Source organism: Limulus polyphemus, unplaced genomic scaffold (assembly GCF_000517525.1).
Source record: "Limulus polyphemus unplaced genomic scaffold, Limulus_polyphemus-2.1.2 Scaffold570, whole genome shotgun sequence".
Taxonomy (NCBI): domain Eukaryota; kingdom Metazoa; phylum Arthropoda; class Merostomata; order Xiphosura; family Limulidae; genus Limulus; species Limulus polyphemus.
The window spans coordinates 123,954-150,447 of NW_013666180.1; the positions used below are offsets into that span (position 1 = coordinate 123,954).

The 26,494-nt window shown below is 33.6% G+C and overlaps 1 protein-coding gene across 2 annotated transcripts in view; it reads right to left on the bottom strand.

Annotated features, from left to right (window-relative positions):
• Positions 1 to 26,494, bottom strand: part of LOC106459162 (sodium/calcium exchanger 1-like) — a 104,796-nt gene that overhangs the window by 3,433 nt on the left and 74,869 nt on the right. Inside the window, exons 3-8 of one of the 2 annotated variants that reach the window (XM_022385595.1) lie at positions 18,507 to 18,598; positions 13,315 to 13,466; positions 9,029 to 9,128; positions 5,721 to 5,837; positions 5,336 to 5,494; positions 4,199 to 4,456 (exon numbers count right to left, since the gene is read on the bottom strand). In XM_022385595.1, coding sequence (XP_022241303.1) covers positions 4,199 to 4,456; positions 5,336 to 5,494; positions 5,721 to 5,837; positions 9,029 to 9,128; positions 13,315 to 13,466; positions 18,507 to 18,598 — 878 coding nt within the window. Of the gene's footprint in view, positions 1 to 6; positions 4,457 to 5,335; positions 5,495 to 5,720; positions 5,838 to 9,028; positions 9,129 to 13,314; positions 13,467 to 18,506; positions 18,599 to 26,494 lie in introns of those variants that run through there. The other variant, XM_022385594.1, reaches the window with a different exon arrangement.

Consider the following 26,494-nt stretch of genomic DNA (forward strand, 5'->3'; position numbering starts at 1 on the left):
TCGTTATATATATATATATATATAGAAAAATATATTTCGTTGTTGTTTCATTATCTGACAAGATAGACCAAACAGAAGAAATGATAACACAAATCCTGCTTTGTTAATTTTTTCAGGGAGTGGTTTATTTAACGTTATATTTTTATCTCCTTTTTTTTTTGCATTTCTTCTTAAACAGCCATGTCAATAATATCAGGATTAAAACCTTTTCCTACTCAGACTACTGCTACACACTTGATTAAACATAACTCATTGCCAATATGTTCCTACTTACAATATAATTGTAAGGTCCAATTATATGAATAAAATGTAGTGATTTTTTGTGATTGAGAATAACACGAGTTTAGATGTGGGGCATGATTACCAAGAATGGTTTATGATAAACAGCAGTTTCCCAACTTATCCTTATTTCTAGTTACTAAAACATCTAATAAGGATAACAGTTACTTTCTTCTATCTCTTACGTATATCTAATAGAACTGTCAACGTTATTAAGGTAATTAGTAGAGACAGTTAATTACTTTTTACATGCCACCAAATAAAAAACGTGTAATCAACATACCTTGAGCTAAGCCTTCATTCTGCTTATAAACTTTACTCTTAAGTAATATTTTAAGACATGTTTCAACAACGTTAATCATATCAATTATTTCTAAAGCCGAATTCTTATTCTCAAAACATGCAATGGCTTTTTCCATGATTACTTTAGTGAATAATAAAGGAACATCAAAATACATTAAAATATCATTCTGATCTAGTGTTTAATCCTTTGAACAAATTCTAAAGAAATTTCAACTGTATATATTTTTAATACTTTAAAAATGAAACTTCTTGTGATATGAATTTCGTTATATTGTATGCAGAACTCTTAATATTAGAAACAATAAGTACAACTAGCCACAATGTTATGGCATTTAGGCATAGTATATAAGTAACACAAATAGTAAATGTTTTATTATATTTTGAGACTGCGAACACTCTCATTTTTACATACTTATTGTGTACTATTAAACGTGTTTTTTTAAACCTATTCAATACAGTTAATTTTTATAAATATTTATCCATGAATAATAAATCTAAGATTATACAATTCGGTATAATTAGCATAGTTTCAGTCACTATAAATTTCATGTTGAAATCAACTAACATGAATTAGTAGGAGTAAGACTTGTTTGTACTTTTAGTGTTGTATAACGGACAGAACACTTCTTGATAATGGGTATTATAAGGAACAGAGACAAATCTCAAATCTACACTTCAGAAGCATGTATTCGTAATGAATATCCCAGACATGAGATGGATTTTAAATGGGTAGCTTTACACAAAGACTTGAAAAGAATATTTAAGTAGAAGGCTTTCTAGAGGACTAAAAATATTTAACCGAAATTGAGTCTGTTCTCAAACGCCATTTTGAATACTTCATAGCATCTATTTAGAAGTATAGCGGTGTTTAGCGACTGATGATGAAATGGATTATTGTAAGCTAAATACATGGTTTGGTAAGTTTGCCGTTTCGAACGTTCTATTCAGCAGCTAACAGAACTTTCCACGCCTTTTTACAAATACGTTTTAAATATTAGTTGGTACAGTATTTTGAGTCTCTTATTCTGAAAGTTAATGTAATTTTAACCAGTTAATTACAATTATCAATATTTTAAATTATTCTCACGGTATTTACAAAGAAGACATACTACTAGTCACATGTATTTCGATATTTTAAACGGTATATAGAATTATGGGCACCACATGTACAAACGAATATATTATTACAAGCTTTGATAATAAGAACAAATTGAAGCAACATTCGTGATGTTGGCTACGTTTCATTCTTATTGTAAAAACCTCTAAAATGTAACGAAATTAGTCGAAGAGACTGGTGGTAGATGACGTCAAAAAATGTTTGCTTTGTAAATAGGTAGTACAATGCTCGAAAAATTACAACTACAAATGATACAGAAAAATCAGAGTATCAAAATCGATCTAATATGTTCTCGAATTAAACACAAGAACATCTATGAAACGTGCTTTTATTCCCTTCTTTTGGCAACGCTGAAGCTATGTTTAACAAGATAGGCATCCATTAACAATAACTATGACAATGAACTCTATGCCTTCCATGATTGGTCCAAGAGACATGTTACCCAAGTGAAAACTTGAACAATGAGATACTTTGAACATATTTCAAGGAAAGAAGACTACATGCTGGAAAGGATAATCGTGGATAGTGACGCTCTTAATGTCAACTATTGGGCTAATCTAATGGAATAGGGGAATTTAACCGTCACTCTTATAACGCCTCCACGGCCCTAAAAATGCGAAGCGAGATTTTTAGGCAACAGGACGCGAATAATAGATCCTTGAATCCACAGTAAAAGCTTAGCTGGATATTATTATGGTAAAGGCTTAGAAGACGACTAAAGAAAGAGATCTAAGAAAAGTTTCTGTCCGCCCCCACCCCCAGGATTGGGCCAATGTACTTCATGTGGTTTAAGTTAACGTGACAAGATAGGCCAAGTATCTTAACACGAGTGGTCCAAATGACATTATTACGCCATCTCAACAGGATTGGCCCAATGTACTTCATGTGGTTAATTTAACGTGACAGGACAGGGGTCCACGTGGGTAGTCATTTTTGTTGTTCCTGCTTTAGTTCCAATTACTACATTATTAAAGTAAATATCACAAAACTACATCTGCTTCAAAATAAAAATATCTTCAGATGATGTAACCTTAGCAAGAAAAACCCCTAATAATTGATACTTAGAATATTCTATATAGAGGTTAAAAATGCTTAATTGAATTAACTCTTATAGGGAAAGACTTAGTGGTTTTACAATATGATGCAATCGGAACATATGAAAATGATAGTGTAATTTACACTGTGTCTGTAACCTAACTGTTGCGACTAACTTTAAACATTAACTAAAAACAGTTGACATAAAATATAAACCAAACAAAATAAATCACAGTTATTTGACCTGTAAGACCAAAACCATAAGTTGCCATACAAATGTCTACCAGTTCCTAAGTAAATGGGATATAATAGGGCTTAAAGTGAGGATACATTGATTTATAGAGGAAAACATCCTCAGTTTAACATTTTTCATAGAAACCAACAAGCTTTTGTATAACAAAGCAAAGAAAGGAACTTAATATAAGTTTTCGTACTAGCCACTTTGAATAGGTAAAATTTCACATATGGCACTTCATAAGGAACGGATACAACTGGAAATGTTTAAAAAAGTAAATTACTTTTGTCGCCTACCGACAGCTCCAAGTATAATAGAACTGACATTGGGTGTTATTTGATCAATAAAACAATAAACACAGTTACATTATGTGTTACTTGGTCAATAAAACAATAAACACAGTAATATTATGTGTTATTTGATCAATAAAACAATAAACACAGTTACATTATGTGTTATTTGGTCAATAAAACAATAAACACAGAAACATTATGTGTTATTTGGTCAATAAAACAATAAATACAGTTACATTATGTGTTATTTGGTCAATAAATAACATTTGAGTAAAAAGAAACAAAATGAGGCGTTGATTGAATTTCCAGGCCTAATTTGAACCTCGTCCTTAATTTACTGGAGCAAGATTTCAAGAGCAAGGAGACAGGTCTGGCTCGGAGAGACATGTTAATTTCCACAGGCTCATATTCCTAATCACTGTTCGTTTGTTCGTTCGAGGTGTTTATTGAAAAAAAAAGTTCTGAAATGATTGCAGAATACACTACATGCTTTCGAGTGTAGTCACCCGACAAAATGAAAAGTTTTGTTTCTTCATCGGGTTTCTTCATGGATTCAGGTTGAAAATATATATTATTAAAATTCATATATATATTTAAGGGGGAGGAGGTAACAGTAGCGATCTTTTAGACCTATTGTCCCCCAAATATTACGCATTTCATAAATTGTAGTTTCTTTTTCTCCGAGGACAGGAGGAAGGAAATGTATTAAAAAAGTAATTCCAGCAGCTATTAGCAAAAGTGATTTCGAAAAATTGCAGTGTTTCTGTTGCAAGTCTTTCAAATTTACTTTTTGGCTTTTATTTTGGTTCATCGCAATTCAGAAGCCGGGAATGATGCCGTAGGCCTCCAAGCTGGACATTAGCACATAAAATAACCAGAAGGACACAAACACAATAGAGGTTGGTAACTTGTATTTCATGGGTCCTCCTAACTCACCTCCGATCACTTTAGAACGGCGAAAAAGAAGAATGACACAGCAGATCAGAGCACAGACACAGAATAACGTCACAGAGAAGGCTAAACTACCAGGATTCACAAAGAACTGATCTCCCTTTGCAGCGTGGTACACAGCTGCAATGGACCAAGCAATCCCTATTCCAAGGAAAACATTGACGGCATTGCTCCCGGTGACGTTTCCGATTGACGAATCAGCGAAACGGTCGTTAATTGCTGCTACTTTGCTGGCAAACGTGTCTGAAATACATAATATTATTGTATTATTTACCGCTAAGTTAATTTTGTATTACATAGATTTTTTTGAAGCCATGAAACTGAATCATACCATCATGTAGAACACTGATAAGATAAAGAAAAATCAGAAATACGATGACCTGATTGCTCTCGGAAGGTAGACTTTCCTTATTCAAGGGTTAAATGAGAAAACGTATTTCAATATTTCCATTCGTTTTACTTCATCACTTACATAATAAACGCATATCATGTTTTGGTCTATTAGCGCTATTAAAAAGATCAGTTCTTACATAATACGAAAACAAATATATGTTAAAGATTTCTTTTTCGCCAGAGGTAAAATTGAAAACAGAATATGTGACGTGGAGGCCAAATGCATTCTTTGATTGTGGACGACAGTTTCGCCTAATTCAAGGCTCATCAGCACAGATTGGGTCAGCAAACAAATAAATACCATTAGACCTCTTACAATGGTAAAGTGTATATAATATCTATGGTGTTTTGAGTCAGTTTTGCTTCACTATATAGTAACCTAAATTAATTTAGGTATGTGAATAACGTTATGACATTTCGTCTAAATCATTATTCAGTATTATATAGCGGACCAACTGTTTAATGATTATATATGTGTTAAAGATTTCTTTTTACCGGAAGTGAAATTGAAAAGAGAATATGTGGCGTAAAAGTGACATAAAACCCTATAGTTATAATAAACGTTAATTCTTAAACTTTACCAAAACAACCCAGTAACTTTTTTTTTTTTTTACGAAATATCTACTTTGTTGAAATTCATTTAAAAAATTGGCCTCCAAACTTCTCAGGTATACATCTGATGAAAAATAAAACCTTAAACGATATTTCATTATATGCATTTCCGATTACCTGGGACACTTGTACCAAGTGCTACGAAGGAAATAGCAGTAACAGTGTCACGTAAACCTATGGTACAACCGAAGTAGGAAGCCAAGTCTCCGACGATGCCCGTTATCATGCCTATAACGGCTATACTGCTCACAAAACAGGCCCAGCCTCCCCAGTAGTCTGACGTGAGAAAAAGGCACAAATTAGCTATTGTTGGTTTATAATATGACTCAAGTTAGATGCACCGTTTTAAACATTTTTCCATTTATGAAATAACTTATTTTCAACTGTATTGATATTCTCTGAACGTCAGCATATGATACTTTAATATCCTTTTTATCTAATAGATATCATTATTGGAGATTATAATTTTCGTTGATCTGAACAGGAAAGAGACAATGCTTACCTGTAGGTGGAACAAAAGCAAATAGTACTTTCCAAAATATTGTAAAAAAGTGCACGACGTAATCTCCCCAAGAAGGTAGTTTTTCATCATCACCTTCTTCACCTCCTTCATCTTCCCCTGAAAGGAAAGGTGTTTTAAAACACAGTTGGAAATTTAGATATGAATTTTCTATGTCAAACAGATATTATTATTATGACCTTGACTGTAAACTTTGAAGAACATCCCACTAAATGACCTGTATTATATTCATTATAAAGGATTCGGGCTGGCCCTGTGGTCGAGTTTTTTTATTTCGGAGACAACGAACCGGGTTCGAATTCGTGCGATACTACAAAATATTCCCAGCAATTTACGCTGTTGGTGCGTTATAAGAGTGACACTCACTCACTTAGTGTGGATGGTAGGTAGTAGGATGCTGCTAATTGGCTGCCTTTTTCTGCTCAGTAGTTTAAAATTAGGAACGGTGGAGACAGCTTTAGTATAAAAAGTATAAATAGATTATATTGCTGTTAACATTGGGTTGGGCCAATCTTTGGGGGTTAATCATATCCTGGACTTTGTGACTAAAGCTTGCTACCAACGGTTAAGCACCCACGTGGTTGGAACTGAGCGTTACTCTTTTTAGTGAAGCATCACTAACTTACTGTGATCAAAGTCAATATTAATAAGTGTAGGGAGATTTCGGGGTTATTTTCTGAATTCCAACTGGTTGTGTGTCCAAAAGCAATGTTTTGGTTTAGTGTGTTTGGGTTGTAGCTTATTTCACTCTCATATCGCTGTAGCACAGAATTTGAAGACAGTTAGCAATGAACCTATGCAGGTACTGTGTGCACTTGGAGAAACCTCATAATTGTGAAAATTACTATACATATGCATATCACGTTAATTGACAACCACCATATATTTTTAGGGAGAAATAATAAAATAACGTTTTTTCTGAGCCTTAATCGAATATTAATTCTAAAGTAAAGCTAATTTAAAATTCAGAACTTTTAAAATTAAAAAGAAATTAAGGAAAAATTCAAAATCTGAACTTGGGGAAAAATGCAGTGAAGTAAAATTAACACGGAAATTCAGAACATTTAAAAGTGTTGAAATAAATAAAAGGAATTTAGATTCATAACATCTTAAAAGTCAGATTTAAAGTAATTAAAAGGATCGAAAGAGAAGAAATGATTAAATCACAAAACTCATAATAATCACCTTTTATTTTTTTAAATAATGAAACTAGGGCTAACATTCTAATTATTTAAAAACCCAATAGCACATGGGAGGAAATAATTATTTATAAAAATATTTATTAAAAAAACAGGATTTACATTGCACGTGAAGCCAGGTGGAAATCATTTATTATACTAATTTATTTTGTACATTAATACTTATAAAATTTCTTATTGTTTGTTTGTTTTTTAACTTCACGCAAAGCTACACGAGGACTATCTGCGCTAACCGTCCCTAATTTAGCAGTGTAAGAATAGAGGGAAGGCAGCTAGTCATCACCACCCACCGCCAACTCTTGGGCTACTCTTTTACCAACGAATAGTGGGGATTGGCCGTCACTTTATAACGCCCCCTACTGAAAGGACGAGCATGTTTGGTGTGACGGGGATTCGAACCCGCGACCCTCAGATTGCGAGTCGAGCGCCTTAACCATCTGGCCATGCCGGACCTAAAACTTCTTAAGATACGCAGCTGCAGGCCTTTAGAAATTCTATTTCGTAATGTATCATGGGATTCACATGCAAATTCATTGAGAACGGGTTCATCACTAGTTAATAGTGTATATTATCCCAATACTTTTGATGTCACCTTTCTTCTGAATTTTGCAGATTAATAAATAAAATTTGCGAATGCTCCAGAAGGTAAACTTACAATTTTAATGTATTAAAGCTGTCCCATCCTTTTTTTTTTATGTAGTCAATAATACATGTAATGCGTAGAATAATGTGACTAGCTTGCGCTTCTCTTAATTATGGGTGAGTCCCCTTATGGTGTGAAATGAGTAAAAACCGTAATGAAATGAACCAAATTTGATACACAAATAAGAGACTAGTTGAGATAAGTTTATCAAAGAGGAAAGATGTATGCCCACCCCTAATGAAACATTGGACTTTTATTTTGCACACTCAGTCACACCATTCCTGGAACAAATCCAAATTCCTTCTCCACAGCCACGTCCTGTTAAATGTCTGTTTTGACTTTCAGACTCCTGTGTCAATCGCTCGAAATCGTGTTCAGTTGTCATTTTACACGTTAAAGAATATCTTTTAAGTACATCTTATATCTTAAGAACAGTTTAAATATGAGTACTTTCTTGACATAAAAGATCACACACTTACGCAAGTATACATGTAAGAATTTTAAAATGTTCAAGTCTTCCTCCTTTTCAAAAGTTTACTTAAATATCCATCTCGCAATAAAATAACTGAAACACACCTTAAAACGTTTAATAACATTAATAAGTTTATCTTATTTAAAATTTTTGCTAATAAACAGAATATAATTTTAAAAATTGAAGGAATTATTTTATAGTATGCATTAAATAAAGACTGAAAACTCTGCAATAAGTTACGTCTTTGCTGAGGTGACAATATGGATTAGTTACTAAATTAACTTAAACTGGCCGAGTTAGGTTTAAACTTAGCAAATCCGCAACAATAAAAACTAAATAACGTGTCATATCCACCAGATATAGATCTGAAAAGTACATTTAATTTGTCAATAAAATATTCATTAAACTGTGTATCTTATTCCAAAATTTAGATTTTTATGACGAAAATTCCTTAATAATAATAAACAAAGTTTACTCTTTCAATATCATTTTAGTACTTTTAGGCATAGCAACAGCTCAGAATTAGAGCAAGATTAATTCTGAGTACCCGAGTTTAATTCTGAAAATTTCTTCAAACATCTGGGTGTGTTTCTTTGAACAGAGACTAACGCCCAATAACCACATTATATACCCGTATTTTTTCAACAAAACCATGCTTCTTTACGAACGAAAGTACTGGTTACAACAACAACATAACGCTATTTGAATAGATACAAGCTACATAACATAGTGGAGTGGATCCTGTCTTGAATATGTCCAAGTTCCACCATTAACGCTATTCTGTTTTGAGAAATGAAGTGTTCTTCATCCAACCTAGGGATTTCAAAGCATCATTTTTGGTGCTTACAAAATCTAATAGCGTTGTAAATTAAAATGGTAATATTACCAAACACATAGTTAAATTTTCATTATTCTGTCGATATTCTGTCATATCTTTTCAGGAAAAGAATCGGACAAAACCATAATAATGTCCTACCTGCATTCACGGTGACAGCTTCGATGAATTGTTCTCTCCAAGAGGATGTTCCAAGCGTTAAAGACACATTGGCTTTTTGGAATAATTTATCTACTGTACTCTGAAGAAAGAAAAATTTAAAGTTGAATTTCTTAGAAATTAATCCCTAACTCAATAGTGTAAGTTAGCTCTTAAGCTTAGTTCGTTTTCATTAGTTGACGGCAGCTCTCTTAACACAAAACAGTTTGTAATTAATCTTAAGTTTAATCCAGCGTTTTCCCAAACTATGTTTCGCGGAACACTGATGTTTTACTAAAATATTTAACACTTTTTGTACGATCATGACTTATTATGAAATATTTTCTTATGTATTAGAATTAGATAATATCGATTACACATTGAATAAGAATTACAGAATATACCATATCTATTGTACATAATATCTTAGTGGAGAGATTTGTACCTAAAATATATTATAAGCATAAAAATGTAAAAATACATTAATATGTAATTTGATTAAATAAATAAATGAATAATATACAAATATAGATGGCGCTGCGCGTACACACATACCTTCTACTCCTACATTTCACGTGTCTTGTGTTCCGTAAGCTTTTCCTCAGCTGAAAAGTGTTCCGTGGCCAAAAAAGTTTGGGAAACGTCACTTTAATCAATCGATCAATGCAAGAGTTTAAAACGCCTTTTGAGGTTAATGTAACGTTATATATTTTCTACAGCTGTCCGGTAACATTATAATCCTAAGCTCAAAGGACATTTCATTCCCAGTACAGAAACAAAAGCTTTTCGCTAGGTGAAGGTGTCGTTTTAACAAATTTAAACCTGTCATAGCCAGCTAGGTGTTGGTGTCGATATAAAATAAATCTGCCGTGTCATAGTCAACTGGGTGTAGGTTCTGATTTATAATAAGTATGCCGTGTCATAGTCAACTGGGTGTAGGCTCTGATTTATAATAAGTATGCCGTGTCATAGTCAACTGGGTGTAGGTTCTGATTTAGTAATAAATCTGCCGTGTCATAGTCAACTGGGTGTAGGTTCTGATTTAGAAATAAATTTGACGTGTCATAGTCAACTGGGTATAGGTTCTGATTTATAAATAAATTTGACATGTCATAGTCAACTGGGTGTAGGTTCTGATTTAGAAATAAATTTGACGTGTCATAGTCAACTGGGTATAGGTTCTGATTTAGAAATAAATTTGACGTGTCATAGTCAACTGGGTGTAGGTTCTGATTTAGAAATAAATTTGAAGTGTCATAGTCAACTGGGTATAGGTTCTGATTTAGAAATAAATTTGACGTGTCATAGTCAACTGGGTATAGGTTCTGATTTACAAATACATTTGACGTGTTATAGTCAACTGGGTGTATGTTCTGCTTTAAAATAAATATGCCATGTAATAGGCATTAGATGTGGGTGCTGATTAAGAAACTATAAAGAAGTCAATCTAACGTTACTGCCATAACTAGTTGGGTGTAGTTGTTGATTTAATAAACTAAACAAGTAGATGTAGCAATCACTTTGATAGTTAGCTGGGGGTTACAAATATAAAATAGATCTTATGTAACTGTCATAGCCAGTTAGATATAAATACTGGTTTTACACATCCAACAAGTACATCTGGCGTAACTGTCTGGGTAAAAGTACTTATTTGACGTACTACACAGGCAAGTGCGACATAAACCAGGATTTCAATAGAATTAACAGCGAGCTGTTTAAAAGTCACAGAATTGGTATTAAAAGCAGTATTGCTTCCATACATTTATCACTAAAGCTTTACTTAATTTGGTAGTCTTGGTTACTGTGAGTTGAGACACGTGTTCAACAGCAGGGAATCACTACACCTTGTTTCGGAATTTGTCTTTCATAAATTCTAAAAACAGCGTAATAATACTCTTTATTACTCATAGTTGCTGTAGCCAATAGCCTTTTGAAGAACAGGTATTGTCAAGCTTATTGACGATTCTAGAATTTACACGTTCTTTAAATAACCTCTCGTCTCTGAAACATAGTGACATTTTTATATATTTCGTGTTTGTTTTCATTTTTAAAAAATAAACTGACAAACAGCCTCACTGACTTTTAAACATGCATCTCTACGCTGCGTAGCACATTCTATCAGTAACAGCTACACCAGATTCCGCAGCTTTTCTTCCTAGCAGATTATCATGGTGCAATAGTTTAAGCTACATCCATACAGATTGAAATGACGATTTTGTGTTAAACATTTCATCACCTTCCGAAGATATATATATTTGTTTTGTATTAATGCAGCATTTTTTATCTTGACTTTAAACAACCATAATGAATTATGCAATACAATTAGTGAAAAAAATTACAGTTACACTTTACTGAGAGATACTAATAATTTAAGTTATCAAAGTTCCCGTACACATCAACTATACTACATGCATGGAATTTAATATTTTGATTGTTTTTCTCAGAAATGTTTTGTAAGTTCGAAAGAAATTGTAAATATAAACAGGGTACGAAGATTAGAATTTCTTTAATGTATTTTATGAAACGGAATCTAATATATATATATATATGCACCAGCTGAATCTTCAGCTCAGTCTGTATGGATGTGGCTTAATATATTGCACCATGATAGTCTGCTGGATAGAAGAGTTGCGAAACCTGATGAAACTGCTACTGGTAGAACGTGCAACACAGTGAAAAGATGCATGTTTAATGTTCGTCTAGGTTTTTTTTTGTTTTTTTGTACAAATGAAAACAAAGAATATACATATGCATATGTATATATATATATATAGTTTGATTTGTAGTAATTTACGGTCAACTTATTGCTAATTGTTTAATGATAAACTTACCATGACCATTCTTAAGTTCTTGAATCAGTAATGGAATTTTATCTTTAATTTACGGTCAACTTATTGCTAATTGTTTAATGATAAACTTACCATGACCATTCTTAAGTTCTTGAATCAGTAATGGAATTTTATCTTTAATTTACGGTTTATATAAAAGTTCTCTAATTTTAGTATTGCTTATATCTTTGATAGTGATTGTTTGTAAGCCCTGTATTAAAACAAGATTTTCAGTTGAATCATAGTGACTTTTTATAACCTTTGTTCTAGTGAAGGACTACAAAGAACACGACACAATTTTAACTGAATCACGTTACGCACGTAAGTATTGAGGTGGTCTATATACTAACATTGAGTAACGACAAAAAGTGAGGAAGTAATTTCAATGATATTGCATTGTTTCTTTCTACTAGCATCTCTAAACACTTAGATCTTTATACATTGCTTTAGACATCCTACCAGTAGAAGTAAAAGTGAAAATGGATAATATACTCATTACAAGTAAGATTGGTATATTATATTCGCTATATTCATTACTTGGTTAATTTTTAGTTGTGACCTATGCAAGTCACTTGCTTTGATCAGAAAATAATGACAATATAGTAATTCAAAGAATACGTGTTATGTTCTGGTTCTGGAAATAAAATATGTAAATTATATAGTTACTAGTATAAAAGCCCATCAAAAATGATGAGAAACCAAAGTTAAATCCTCAAATATGTATTTGCAACAACTTTGCCGCCCGTAAACAGACATAAGAAAAATAGTTCTCGAGACAATCTTCTGTTACTTTCTGCTGGTGTTTCCATTATTAAACTTCAAAATGGTTCTGTATTTATTCTGCAGCTTTGAGTCTATCATATGCTCTTCCAGTCTTATCTATATTTCATCAGTGAGTGACCAATTAGCAAATGGGTGGCAAATCTAAATTGTTTCGTAATTTCGACTTCGTCGTCCAGGGAAGGCCATTTTTTGAGAATTGAAAACGTTTTCTGGCGTAACTCGACGATTTAAGAAAGGTACGTTTTCAAATTGCTAAAAAGGTGCAATTTTTTGTACATTTTAGTCCAAATATATCTGTAATTTTCGATCAATCGTAGACTATTCGCTTCTAATCAACAGGAAGCCAAACTACTTAGATTACGTAATATGTTGTTATGACAGATAGACAGATACATACTATGTTTTATAGTATTAGATATACACACATTCCTATGTTTCATTGCTTACGAAATAGGTTTTTATATATTTAGTCAACATGAGCGTCTATAGCTCTATCGCTTGGTTGAGGTGAGGTAACTTTAAAGAAGGAAAAAAATTATACATTTTGACAATAGAATATCTGTAAAATTTGTAAAGCATATAAACATATGAATTAAACACTATTAATGATTTAATTTACACACCACCGTTAAATCTTAATTTTTTATGTAACTTCAAAATCAAGTAAATTGTTTTTACTTTAAATTCTTTGCTCTCTTTGATCTTGATCGCACATTTGTACCGCTCCCCCAAGCGTGGTTTTCCTAGGAAAGCAATCTTCTCTGCTTCTGTAAATTTCTTGTTGGGAGAATTATCGTTGATGTCCTGGCCCGTTTCTACGTTCAGAAGATCTGGAAAATCTTTAGGAATTAGGGCTTTTCTAAGAAGAAAAATCTTTATTAAAAATGTTCACCAAAAATCTTTAAACCTCTTGAAACATAAACCACTATTTTCCCTAATGAGTATTTTCATTTCTTTAGTAGATTCCATGTGTTTTGGTTGTCAGTCCAAAGTTACAGCATCCCTGTAACATGCCTGGATTTACAAACTGGACTCTGTATCTTGTAAATAATATTTCCCTACATTAAATATAAAATTCGATCAACATTAAGTCGTACTGAAACAATATTTACGCTTTAGCTCTTTCTTTAGTAAAACAACAGAATGCTGGAAAACTTATCATTTTGAAAGGCTGTTTTAGATCGATTAATAGTAATTAAACGAACAAGTTGACGACCCATATAGAAAATAAAACCTAAACCATCAAAATGACAATTATGCTTTAATAATCCAAAACATCTTAACCTATAATAAGTATCCGAAACGTGTGTATTAAGTCCAAAAGCAAAAGCGTTTTATCTTTATGATCTAGCAAGTGACAGGTGGAGATTTCTACATATATTATGGATTAAAACTATTTTAGCACCTGAAAGAAATGGAGTGCAGAACCTTTATCTTCATATAAAATGTAATGGTATTGGAAATGCGATACAGAAATTATCTTGACAGTTTGTTCACAAATTTCTTTATTATTCTTGGGGGCAGAATTCAAGCCGGACAACCAGTAAAAGCGTCATTCTGTTGCACTTCTGTGCGGACGAAATGTGTGTATAGGTTAATACGAAAAGTCTCAATTTCAAATACACCTCAACTAGAAGCAGAGACACAAATTTAATGTACTCTGAGATGATTAGTTCATAAAACTCAACATGAAATCACAGTAAGAACAATAAAGGTCAGAAGTCACGCAAAGGAATAGTGTATTTAACAAGAATTTCAAACATTTCGGTGTTATATATATCGAGATCTAATAAGCGAAAAATAGTGGGATAAGAGAGTGTGTGTTTCCAAAATTTAGCACCAACTCATACATCTTATAACTCTAAGCTGGAAAGGCAGTTTTTCTCTATAACTTTTGCTCAGAACAGTAAAAAACGTTTTAAGTTTGATTAAAAAAATAGAAGAGGTTTATATAATCTAGCCTATTAGTATCATGATATCATCAAGTTCTTTGCCAGCTTTGACAAGAGATTAACTAAGATATCTTTAGTGCATCTAAATCTCACAGAAACAAAACAATGAAGAAAGAAGTTCACGAAAAACAAAATACTTCATGATTTATTCACGTTAATGTTTGATGGAAGAGAACAATGTTTAAACTCTGCCCCGTTTAACAGTTCAGCATATCCTAATGTACCGTGTATGGATGAGTACATAGGACATGGGAGCGAGGCTACTCTGATGAGAATCAACCTCGTATAGAGTGATGTTTAGTCTGAGGAACGGCTGATTATCTCACTGCCTACCACGTCATTTGGTAACTTCCACTAAGAGAAAAAAGGAGGGCATGGTCTTCATTATTTCTACTGTTTTACACGATTATTAAGACAAGAAGTCTGAAGAAAATCGTCAGTCATCTATAAAACTAAAAGTATCAAAAACAATAAAAGATTGATCTAAGAACAAGCTATGTAACAATGTAACATTGATTAGCATTTAAAGCAAATGATGTAATATTACTCTTACTAGCTGCTCCTTGTATTTATAGGCTAAAGTCTGTCAGCTGATACAGACTACAACCCCCCCCCCCCCCACGACCACCAACAAGCTGTATGTAACAATATGCACCAACGAAAGTTTATGAATAAGATATTAATGTTTGTGGATAAAAGAAGAAACTCCTGGTGCTTTTCAAATGCTACACTATCATAGAATATATCACAACTGGCGAAGCATCACACTAGCCAGATCTTTTTTTTTCCATTACTCTTAATAAGTTTATTATGAATTTCAACTTACATTAATGTAAACTACCCTTTTTAATCTGTTTTTGTCTGTCACATGTCAATGTTCAGGAGCCTTTTGTTCAATATCAGAACCTGTCAGATGGACTGCACATGTTGCTAATCAAATTTTGTTTTGTCATTTCATTCCAGTCTCAGTAAGGGTACTGGCGGGCCAGTAGAGGGCTGCGCTCTGTCATTGGCCAGGGGGAGTATATGTATTGTGGTAAACATTACTAATATGTGACAAAGTGTGCTCAAAAGGCTATTTTATATACAGTATGTAATATTTAATGTTATGGTTTTGACACCAAAAGCCGTCGAAGCAATAAAATCAATAGGGCTAATAATAATAATGATAAAAATCGCATTGCTCCCAGTGGCTCAGCTGTAAGCTTGCAGGCTTAAGACGCTAATATTCGAATTTCGATACCTGTGGTGTGTAGAGCACAGATAGCCCATTGTGTAGCTTTGTGCTTAATAACAACTAAGGCGAATAAAGGTGTATAACGTCCGCAGTCTACTGTGATGTTTCCACTGTTAGGTTCTGAACAACAGACCGACATTATGTACGCTGTTTATTCCTGCCAAATAAAGTTACAAAACATTTTATATCTGAAATGATCGGAGTAACTCTTATATTTCCCACCATTTTTTATTGATAGAACACAGAAGATATGTCTGTGGTGCTAAATATTTTTACAAAGTGTTCCATAAGTGACCTCTTTGAAGTAAACCTCTACCGTAAAATCCTTTTGGGCAACCAAAATACTTTTAATTCACTATTATTATAACTTTCACATACTTTTTTTTCACAATAATATTGCCCCCCCCCAGTGGCACAGCGGTATGTCTGCGGACTTACAACGCTAGAATCCTGGTTTCGATACCCGTGGTGGGCAGAGCACAGATAGCCCATTGTGTAGCTTTGTGCTTAATTAGAAACAAACAAACACAATAATATTAATGTTTATCCGATCCAAGAAACGAGAACTCAGAGCACATATTAAAATACTTTAATTAAAAAAGTATGAAAAACACGCAATATGCAAGTCACAATTAATTTTTTTACAAGTCAAACATATAAGTAAGTTACGTCACGTGACACAAACTTATCAACTTTACTCAGTTATGAGGTAATAGTCCGGGCTAGAAAATGAAATATAATCCTTTCGGTCAATTTTATTAACCATCTACCTAGAGACTTTTTTTTTTCACAGTGTGATGGTTTGTTTGTTTTAATGTTAAGCACAAAGCTACACAATGGACTATCCGTGCTTTGCCCACCACGGGTATCGAAACCCGGTTTCTAGCGTTGTAAGTCCGCAGACATACCGCTGTGCCACTGTGGGGCCAGTGTAATGGTACGGGGCTACAGGTTTATCAAAATGACTCACAGCCATAACGATAACTTAGTTTATAACTCGGTAAGGAAAAACGTGAGCAAGCATCCTAATATTTCACACAGGCATGTAGAATCATCAGTTTATATGTGTGAAGAGGGTTAAGTTATTTTTAAAAACTACTGTGCGGAGTTGAAATATTGAAGGTTTACAGAAAGTCAATCGCACTTTATAAGAAGAATCTGTATATGCTCATGCATTAAATAACGTGTTTAGCACCTAAATATTTGGCTCACGGCGAATTCTCCTTCACTAGCAGAAGATATGGCTGGTGGAAGGATATTTGTATAGCTGAACAATGTAGAACCGAAATGGAAATGGAGAAACTTGCACAGAAAAATGTTTAAGACAGGAACAAGTTAACGTTGTCACATCTCAAAACAATCTGGAACATTTTTAGGCAGAAAGTGAACATCCCCCCCCCCTCTAATTGGCTATTTCGATAAGTTGGGCATATCTCGAAGCACCATTAACAAAATAACAAGTAACGATTTAGTGTTGATAAAGCCTCATGAGCTTCCAGACATACCTCAAAATTAGTGGTTGTTTGTAAGAAAGGTAGCCGATGAAAGCGGAACCACAGCAATCCCATTCGATAATATACTTATCAAGTCCTGATGTAACTACAATAGAATTCTGTGCCTTTTTTTCTTCTCTATTTGAATGTGGTCTTGAAAGCCGATGTCCATTAACACTTGAGGGTTATTTGAGTTTCAGTGCAAAGATATACAATGCATTACTTGCGCTGTGCCCATTGAAAGGCATCAAATCCAGATTTTTAGCATTATAAGCCCTCAAGCGTACAGCGGAACCATCGAGTGGTACACTGAAGGGCCTCTGTAAAGTTTTCAAGTTGGTTCTGTAAAACTGACCATATCAGCCTTAGTAGAATTCATTACAATGGAAATTAGGATGTCGGGCAACAGTGTGTAATCTTGGCCATTATGATAAGCACAATCGACTACAGTAGTAGTTCTAAGGGCAGCATGGGACCTGGAATAACTTTCTTATAAAGTGAGATTAACCCTTATTAAAAATTCACTTACAAACACACACTTGAAATTTAACTTTATATTTTGTGAATAATAAGCTGCATTTTTGTGTCTCTCGGAAGCATCAACTTCGATTGCTTTGTAGGTTAGTAAATAACTCCAAGTAAAATAATGGTAATAAAATACTGTTAGTAATGGACTTCCATTATTCGTATATAACCAGAACTTTGCAACAGTGCGAAATAAATGTGTTGTAGGTCAAATTGATCAAATCAGTAGCTTTACAAAAAATGCCGAATAAATCGTTCTTTATTTTATATTTTTGTCTGGATAACACAAAATATTCAAATTATTTCCCATTACGTCCAAGACAGTACAGAAAATATTAGTCCCAGCTAATGAAATGCAGTATTTGTACTTTTTATAAAAAACTTCAAATTAAATGAAAATGTTCATGTCCGTGGTGATTAGTTGATGTTTATACATTTTCAATGAACATTTTATGAACAAAGTAACTACTATGCTTAGATTTTAGGATTAACGAAGATGATCTATCCTCGTTGATCATAAAAATGACGAAATATAACAGGTTTAGCCTTCACACATGTTATATTTAACTTAAACCCTTATTCATCGATTGAATGTAAACTGATATAACTGAAGCTGTGTTCCATTGAATGTACTTCTTACTGATGTAAGTTTCTATGTCTTACCTTCTTCAAGTTGCGGATTTCCCAACTCCAAGTAAAACACTATATTTTTCTCGTAACTTTCATTGTCGATGATATGAATAGGAATATCCTTGCTGTGAAAAAAAAAGAAGATATATCTAGTTTAAGTATTTTCAGACTTAGTATTATGAAACATTTCACTTACAGAAAACTTGTCTTAACGATGAAAACTTATCACTATTTTCACTCGGATAGAATGTTAACCATAGTTGTTAACTTACCACATGAACAGGACACGCTCTTCATGAAACAGCTAAACATAAGACGTCGTTGATTTTTAAATAAATTTAAATTCAATATCGTAATATTTTCACTTTATCAGCATCTTAATAGTGGTTAACAATGAAAAAAATCTGTCAGTCTATTGTAAGTTCGGATTCTTTTACACTATAAGCATTTTAACAGTGGTTAACAAAGAAGTCATTTTCTGTCAGAGTCCATTGTAAGTTCGGATTCTTTCTACTATAAAGCAAGATTGCGACCTTTATGAGCTTCAGAGTTTAAAACAATAACACTTCTGTGTGCTGGTACGATATTTAGACAATATTAATAGACTGTCTAAAACGTATTCTATAACTAGCTAACATGGTAAAGTGGAATGAATCGATACATAAACAGCTGCTCAATGTTTTTTCTTTTCAGATACATACTTTTGCTAGTGGAAATCTAAAATGTATAATTTCAGGAAAGTTTTATTTTGTGTTTAACCGAAAGCTACACAATGGGCCATCTGCGCTGTTCTCACCACCGGTATGGAACCCCAATGTTTAGAGTTATAAGCCCACAAGCTTGCAGCTGAATCAGAAGAGATATGGAATATAAAAAAGTTAGAACGAATTTAAACTTCTTGTTTACGATGGTTTCGATTCTAAGAAATAAACGAAAAAACAAAAAGGAAGTTTGGTAACTTAAAGATTTTGAAGTACGTTTTATGTTCGTTTACAAATCTCGCGGAAAAGACTTTGCAGAACTTAAGATACAGATTTAAATAAAATATTATGAGTAAAAATTTTTCATTAAATGTTTGTATAAACTGTTTATATGTAAACTAAGATTCACAAGGATCGGGAAAAGATAGCCGCTCTCTTATTTGTCTAAAGAAAATACTTATTATTCTTCAAACAAGTTTTTACCGCCATGTTACAAGTCACAACAAATTCCTATGTATGTTGTCACAAAATTAGCAGTTATTTCATTTGGTCGTTGTTTGGTTATGCCACCTGAGATGATCAAGTACACCTGGACTTCTACAATTAGCAAGTCATCATCATCATCTTCATCGGGATTCGGTCCATGTTTTGGACCAGTGAGGGCCAGGTTCAGCGTAGACTACAATTAGCAAGTCAGGTTTGTATTCCTCTAGTTGATGTTGGTCTGCAAGACTCAACCCACGCTCAAGGTTTGTGTTCCTCTAGTTTATGTTGGTCTGCAAAACTCTACCCACGCTCAAGGTTTGTGTTCCTCCAGTTGATGAAAGCTCACTGCAAGACTCAACCCACGCTCAAGGTTGGTGTTCCTCCAGTTGATGAAAGCTCACTGCAAGACTCAACCCACGCTCAAGGTTGGTGTTCCTCCAGTTGATGTTGGTTTTCAAGAAAGTTGTATTGTAATATAACAATAGACATTCTTCGATCAGGCGATCATGATACGCTACATAGGACTCAAATATTTATATATTTTTTTGAAGTGCCTGAACTCGGTAAGGATATCAAAATGAAAAAGTCTTACATTTTTGGGTATATACTTCTACGTTAATGCTTATTTGTTATTTTCAACCTAAAAGGACAGGTCAGAGATCCCAAGGCTCAGACATTGCCATCCCTAATTTAGAAATGGTGTTTGTTTGTAATTAAGCACAAAGCTACACAATGCGCTATCTCTGCTCTGCCCACCACGGGTATCAAAACCCGGAATATAGCGTTCTAAGTCCGCAGACCTACCGCTGTGCCACTGGAAGGCTAGAAATAGTAAACAGAGGAAAGGTTGTCAGCCAGCCACCTACATGGGTACTTTAACCTAATTGTGGGATTGATTGTCATATTTATAACGCTCTACAGCTAAAAATGCAGAGGATGCTCAGCCATATATCACGGCTCGAACCTTTGATTTTCGATTCGCAGTTTGGCACAGTTCGTGATGATATTGTTAGGTATCTGCTTGTTTGTTTGTTTCCGGTAGAAATTCATTCCCGAGGATCTTCAGCGATACAAGTCCTTTTTTGATTAAACCAGTTTATTCTTTCTCGATACAAACTTTTAGTACACAGTAGTTCCACAATCAGTACGTTTCTCGTCACTTTAAACTTAAGAAGTTTTATAATACACGCTATAAATCACAGCGATTCAAAATCTCGATAACTTCGCTCTCGACGATTGCAAAACACACACTTTACGGCTCACTAGCCCGAAACTAACAGAATTACAAATTACACGGAACTCAAAGTAACTACTGCTCTCTCTTCATTTATCTATTTTCCCCCGCTGGCTTTCCTCTGCCATGCTTTTATACTAACGATGAGGGCATCTCAAACACACTAGGACTTTCCCGATCATTCGAGAAACTCATCACGCACGCCAGCAGCGTCAAGTGACTTCCGCTGTCGTAGCAATATACACTACCAACTGCACTATACTGCACCTTGTAACGTACAGGTAACAAATTTATCTTTGTTGCTTAATACGTGAAAATGTTTCATTTCTTTAGTTGAATCTGTTACTTCCAGGTAACAGTTTAAATAAACCCAGGAATTTTGTTGGTTCCTCCATTGCACAATTAGATGAAATTTACCCATTTACCAAAATATATTTCACAAAAACATTTTTTGTGCCATATATAAATATTTAAGTTTATTTGTTGTTAACCGCAAAGCTACACAATGGGTTATTTAAGCTGTACTCACCATGCGTATCAAAACCTGATTTTTAGTGTCATAAGTCCAGAGACTGGGGAAGGGGGCACCTATTTAAGTAAGAAATGCAAAGAAATCATTTTTCCACAGTATTTTTATACTGCGTGCAATAGAGAGTTAACGCTCTACCATTTTTCATTTCCACTATTCTTATCACTCTCTTACAGTATTATCTATATCTTTTAGACATCATTACACACTTATGTACAGTAGTTAATTCTCTCATTTTGAATTTACGGTTTATTTAGCTGTGACCTAAGCTACAGATGTTCAGGCGATGTGCCTAATGAAGGAACGAATCATTAATTTCTGTTAAACTCGTTTTGAAGTTTAAATTACGCTCATTATACCTTAGCTTTCAAATAACTTTGAAATTAAATCCACTCTTATATAGTAACAAGTAATCATTTCAGGATACGCACCATTTGTTTCCTAAAGAAGGTGATTAGACAGAAGAATGAGGAGCAATTCGTGGTTAATTAGTTTCAAATAGAAGCAGTTGTTTCGTATCAGGAAATGTCGTCTGTCCTTCTAAGTCAGATTGTAGTTAAGGTGATAGCACAGAAGTCATCAAGATTTTTCTCATATGAAAGTTCTTCGATATTCAGGAAATATCTTTCCTACCTAACTCTCACCAACCATCAGTTCATTTGACATGTTTCATCATTAGATTTTCGAACACCTCCTTAGCTCGTTTACTCTGTTCTTTCTGTACGCCTTTAAGCACAAGTGACTTTGCGGGATGTTGTATTTCTTAGAGCGAAACTACACAATGGGTTATCCGCATTCTGTACACCGCAGGAAATCGAATTTCGAATTCTTGCGTTGCAAGTCCGTAAAGTTAACGCTGATTCACCGGGGGACAACTTGGAAGGTTTAAATAACTCATTTTTACACGTCCACGATATTTCATATTATACTTGACAGTTCAAGCTTAAAATAGTTATTTTTACTGACTTCGGTTCCAACCATAGAAATGTTAGTTTCTAACTCTGCTTGATAATTTTAAAGATTGCTTTTTGTTTTAATTATTTATAAAGTTTTATAGTAATTACTTAGCCATTTGTTGAACAATTTTTGCATTGATGTGTAGTGCGCTTAATCACATTTTAATGATACTTAGATCAATAATACTTTATTAGTTCACTTGCCTGAAGCATGAAATATTTACCTATATCAGCTACAAAAAAGGAACAAAATCGCTGAACCAACGGGGAGAGGGGAAGAGACTAGAGGGAAGACAGATAGTCAACAGTGCCCACCATAAAGTCTTGACTTTCATTTTCTGACAGAATAGTAACATTTGACCATCACTCTCTTAATGCTCCCGCTAACCACTAGGCCAAACTCGGCACTTTACTGTAAATATATATATACCCTTTTCTTGAACGTTAGCTGGATTATAAGATAAAATCTAAGGCTACATATCCTAAAACATACCTTTTAATAAATCTCCCACATGTTTTCTTTCGAACTACGGACAAAGTTTTACGTCAATCAATATCAAGTTCTATTTCAGTCTGGTATATGACAGATGACCTTTATTTAATGCCATTTATGTCTGGTATATGACAGATGACCTTTATTTAATGCCATTTCTGTCTGGTATATTACGGATGGACTTTATTCAGTGCTATTTCAGTCTGGTATATTACAGATGACCTCCATTCAATGCTATTTTAGTCTGGTATATGACAGATGACCTTTATTCAGGGCTATTTCAGTCTGGTATATGACAGATGACCTTGATTTAGTGGTATTTCAGTCCGGCATATGACAGATCTTTATTCAGTGCTATTTCAGTCCGGTATATGACAGATGTTCTTTATTCAGTGCTATTTCTGTCTGATATATTACACATTACCTTTATTCAGTGCTACTTTGTTTTTAATAATTCTACTTTATAAATGCTTTAAGTGGAAAGATTCAATTAAGATTATGCCGAATGAAATGAAATGGAATTCCCATTTTGCATTTTCTAAAAGTGACTTGTGTTCGTATTTCGTTCGCTTGAAGATTTTATAAACATTTTCTACTCACGAAAGAGCCATTTTTCAAAAACTTTGCTTAACACTATCTTTAGTGTGCGTGTTTTTTTTCAAACACAATAAAGGCATATAAATGATTTCAAATCGACTGGATATTAAAAATTTAAACTGTTGACGAAAGAAAGAAGCGGGCCCTCTTAGGCAATAGAAAATATACACACATATACAAGTTTCACAAGAAAATAAATATATATTTAATATATTTTATCATGCGAGTTCTTATTAACCAGACTAGGCAAATCAAATGGGTGAAAACACCATAACTATGATATTATTACAGTCCAGATAGTTGTATGTCTTAAAACTTGATAACGAGGAACCCGCTCTTTAGAAAATAAAAGTTTTGAGACGGCTTGATTGGGTAATGAAAAAAACTTTATTTATAATAAACCTTTTTCATTACCTAGCCAAGCCGTCTCAAAACTTTTAGTTGTATGTCTGATTGTTGTAAAGCACAGAATTACACAATGGACTACCTGTGCTTTGCCCACTGCGGATATAAAAACCAAAGTTTTGCATTATAAGCCCAAAGACTTACCGCTGAGCCACCAGGGGGCATTCGATAGCTAGATAAGTGTTATTAATTATATAATTTTCAGTAGAAACTGTCATTACATCGAAAACGTGGTGTATAACACCAAATGACGACCTCCAATTCGCCTAAGAAGTCCGAAATTTGGAAAGTGGGAAATAAAGTCCCTGAAAAACGGGATTTCATGAAATTGGCCTTATATATATATATATATATATAAATATACATGAAAGCCAAAGGTTAAAACAGTTATACGAAGAAAATTAAAAGTCAAAATTAATCGTTTAAGTATAACTTACATATTATATTCAGAAAACTACACGAAACATTCCACCGTCAGGATATCAATTTGTTTTATATTATGTATCATGAGTTATAAAAATGTATTAAAATCTATTACAAGAAACACCGTTCTCTGTTCCATACTTATTACACAAGTTCGAGTACAAGCTTCATATTACAGATTTTTTATTTGTCATAACCTAATAATTCTGAGGTATTTTAATAACAAGCAGATATTTGGGTGTACACCTCCTTATTCTTTGGTGCCTATGGAAACGCTGTTGTCATGCTGATTGGGTAACGCCTGTCACAAAACTTTTGAAAATTACACAAAGGTAAATGATTCTAATTTTAATAAATTATCAAGGAGTGGTGATATTTAATCTAACATATTAAAAAGGTAATTACAGTAATAATACAGCTCCAACACAAACTTACAATGGTTCACTTAGAATGTCGTAGCCATGAAATATTTTCGGGGTAAAAGGAAAGGACTGATATATTTGTAATTAGAGAATAAACCCAACAGCTCCCTCCCTGGCTTCGTCTGTGTTCATGTATGTTACTTAGAATGTCGTAGCCATGAAATATTTTCGGGGTAAAAGGAAAGGACTGATATATTTGTAATTAGAGAATAAACCCAACAGCTCCCTCCCTGGCTTCGTCTGTGTTCATGTATGTTACTTCAATTTCTTAATTAGAGAATAAACCCAACAGCTCCCTCCCTGGCTTCGTCTGTGTTCATGTATGTTACTTCAATTTCTAGCATTCTTAGTATAAATTAATTCAAATTCCAGGATGTTTAAAATATCATAATATTTTCTTTTTGTAATAATCCTACAATAAAGGCCTGTCGCAACAAACCAAGGTTTCCTTCATGTGGCGTTTTGCATTAGAACTTTGATAAGCTTTGAAGTTCTATACAAATGTAATGACAGTAAAATCCGCATCTGTCAGGGAAATGAAAGGCGTAATATTATTACTTGGTCATATATTGGAAAATTTAGTATTACTGGGAATATCAAATGATGATATATATATTAAGTTTCTAAGTTCTTTTAACTCGCCATTTAATAACCTAAATTAATTTAGATATGTGATAATATTCTGACATAGAGCCAAATTTATCATTCGGTAATTACATATTTGCTGTTATTACATATTTCTTTTTTTTACACCGAAAATATAATCACTCGTTGATTCGGTTTATTTTGCTACAACTAGCTAAAGTTATTGCAGAAAGTTTAATGTGTTAAAAGGGAAAATATTTGACTCAAAGTAAGTGTATAGTATAGAAAAAATCTGTCAAAAATAATATTTGAGTACTAGTAATCAGTGAAAGTCAAAATCTATGTGTTGGTAACACATACTTTGCTGAAAAAATAGACATCATGGAACCATCCAAGATCAGGACATTGGCACCAATTAGATTTAGAATTGTCCAGATGTAACCCTCAGAAAGAAATCGTACACAAGAAGTCTTATCACAGCGTTGACTGTGGTACTGACCATCCTTAGTCTGCTACCAGTTATCTTCAGATTAACATCAGCCCAATTAAAGACGTAGAACGACCTAGACTATTCAATGAAGAAGCTATGACAGCAAGTTTACATTACTCAGCCACTGAGGCTTGGAAAAGTTTAAAAACTAAATGTGTATAATGCTGCTGTAACAAAATTTGACAAAAAGTGCAGAGTGGTTTGAAGGACATTCGGAAACCCTTCTACCACTGGTTGAAAACAAGTAGATAGCGCTAACCATCTACAAGAAATCTCCAAACACTAAAACTCTAGAAAATTTGAGAAAGGTTTAAAGAGAAGTGCAAAAGGAGACTAGGAGGTGACATTCAGGAAGCAACTGGCGTAGATGATAACCGTGGAATGTACGAAGGCATTGAAAGAGCATTTGGTTTAGTCAAGAAGAAAACAGATTCGCTGAAAGATTTAAACGGAAATGTAATTACTAATATACAAAAACTACTCGAGTGCTGGATTGAACATTATGGAATTTTATACTCCAGTGACATTGAAATCAAACATGATGAGCTCGAAAGATTACCACAGTTTAAAGTTATGATGGATTTGGACAACGACCCTATTTTAGAAGATTTACAGAAAGCCCATAAATCGATTCTCAGGAACAAGACATCCGGCAATGATTGCTTGCCCGCTGAAATCTGTAAATGTGCCAACAACAAAT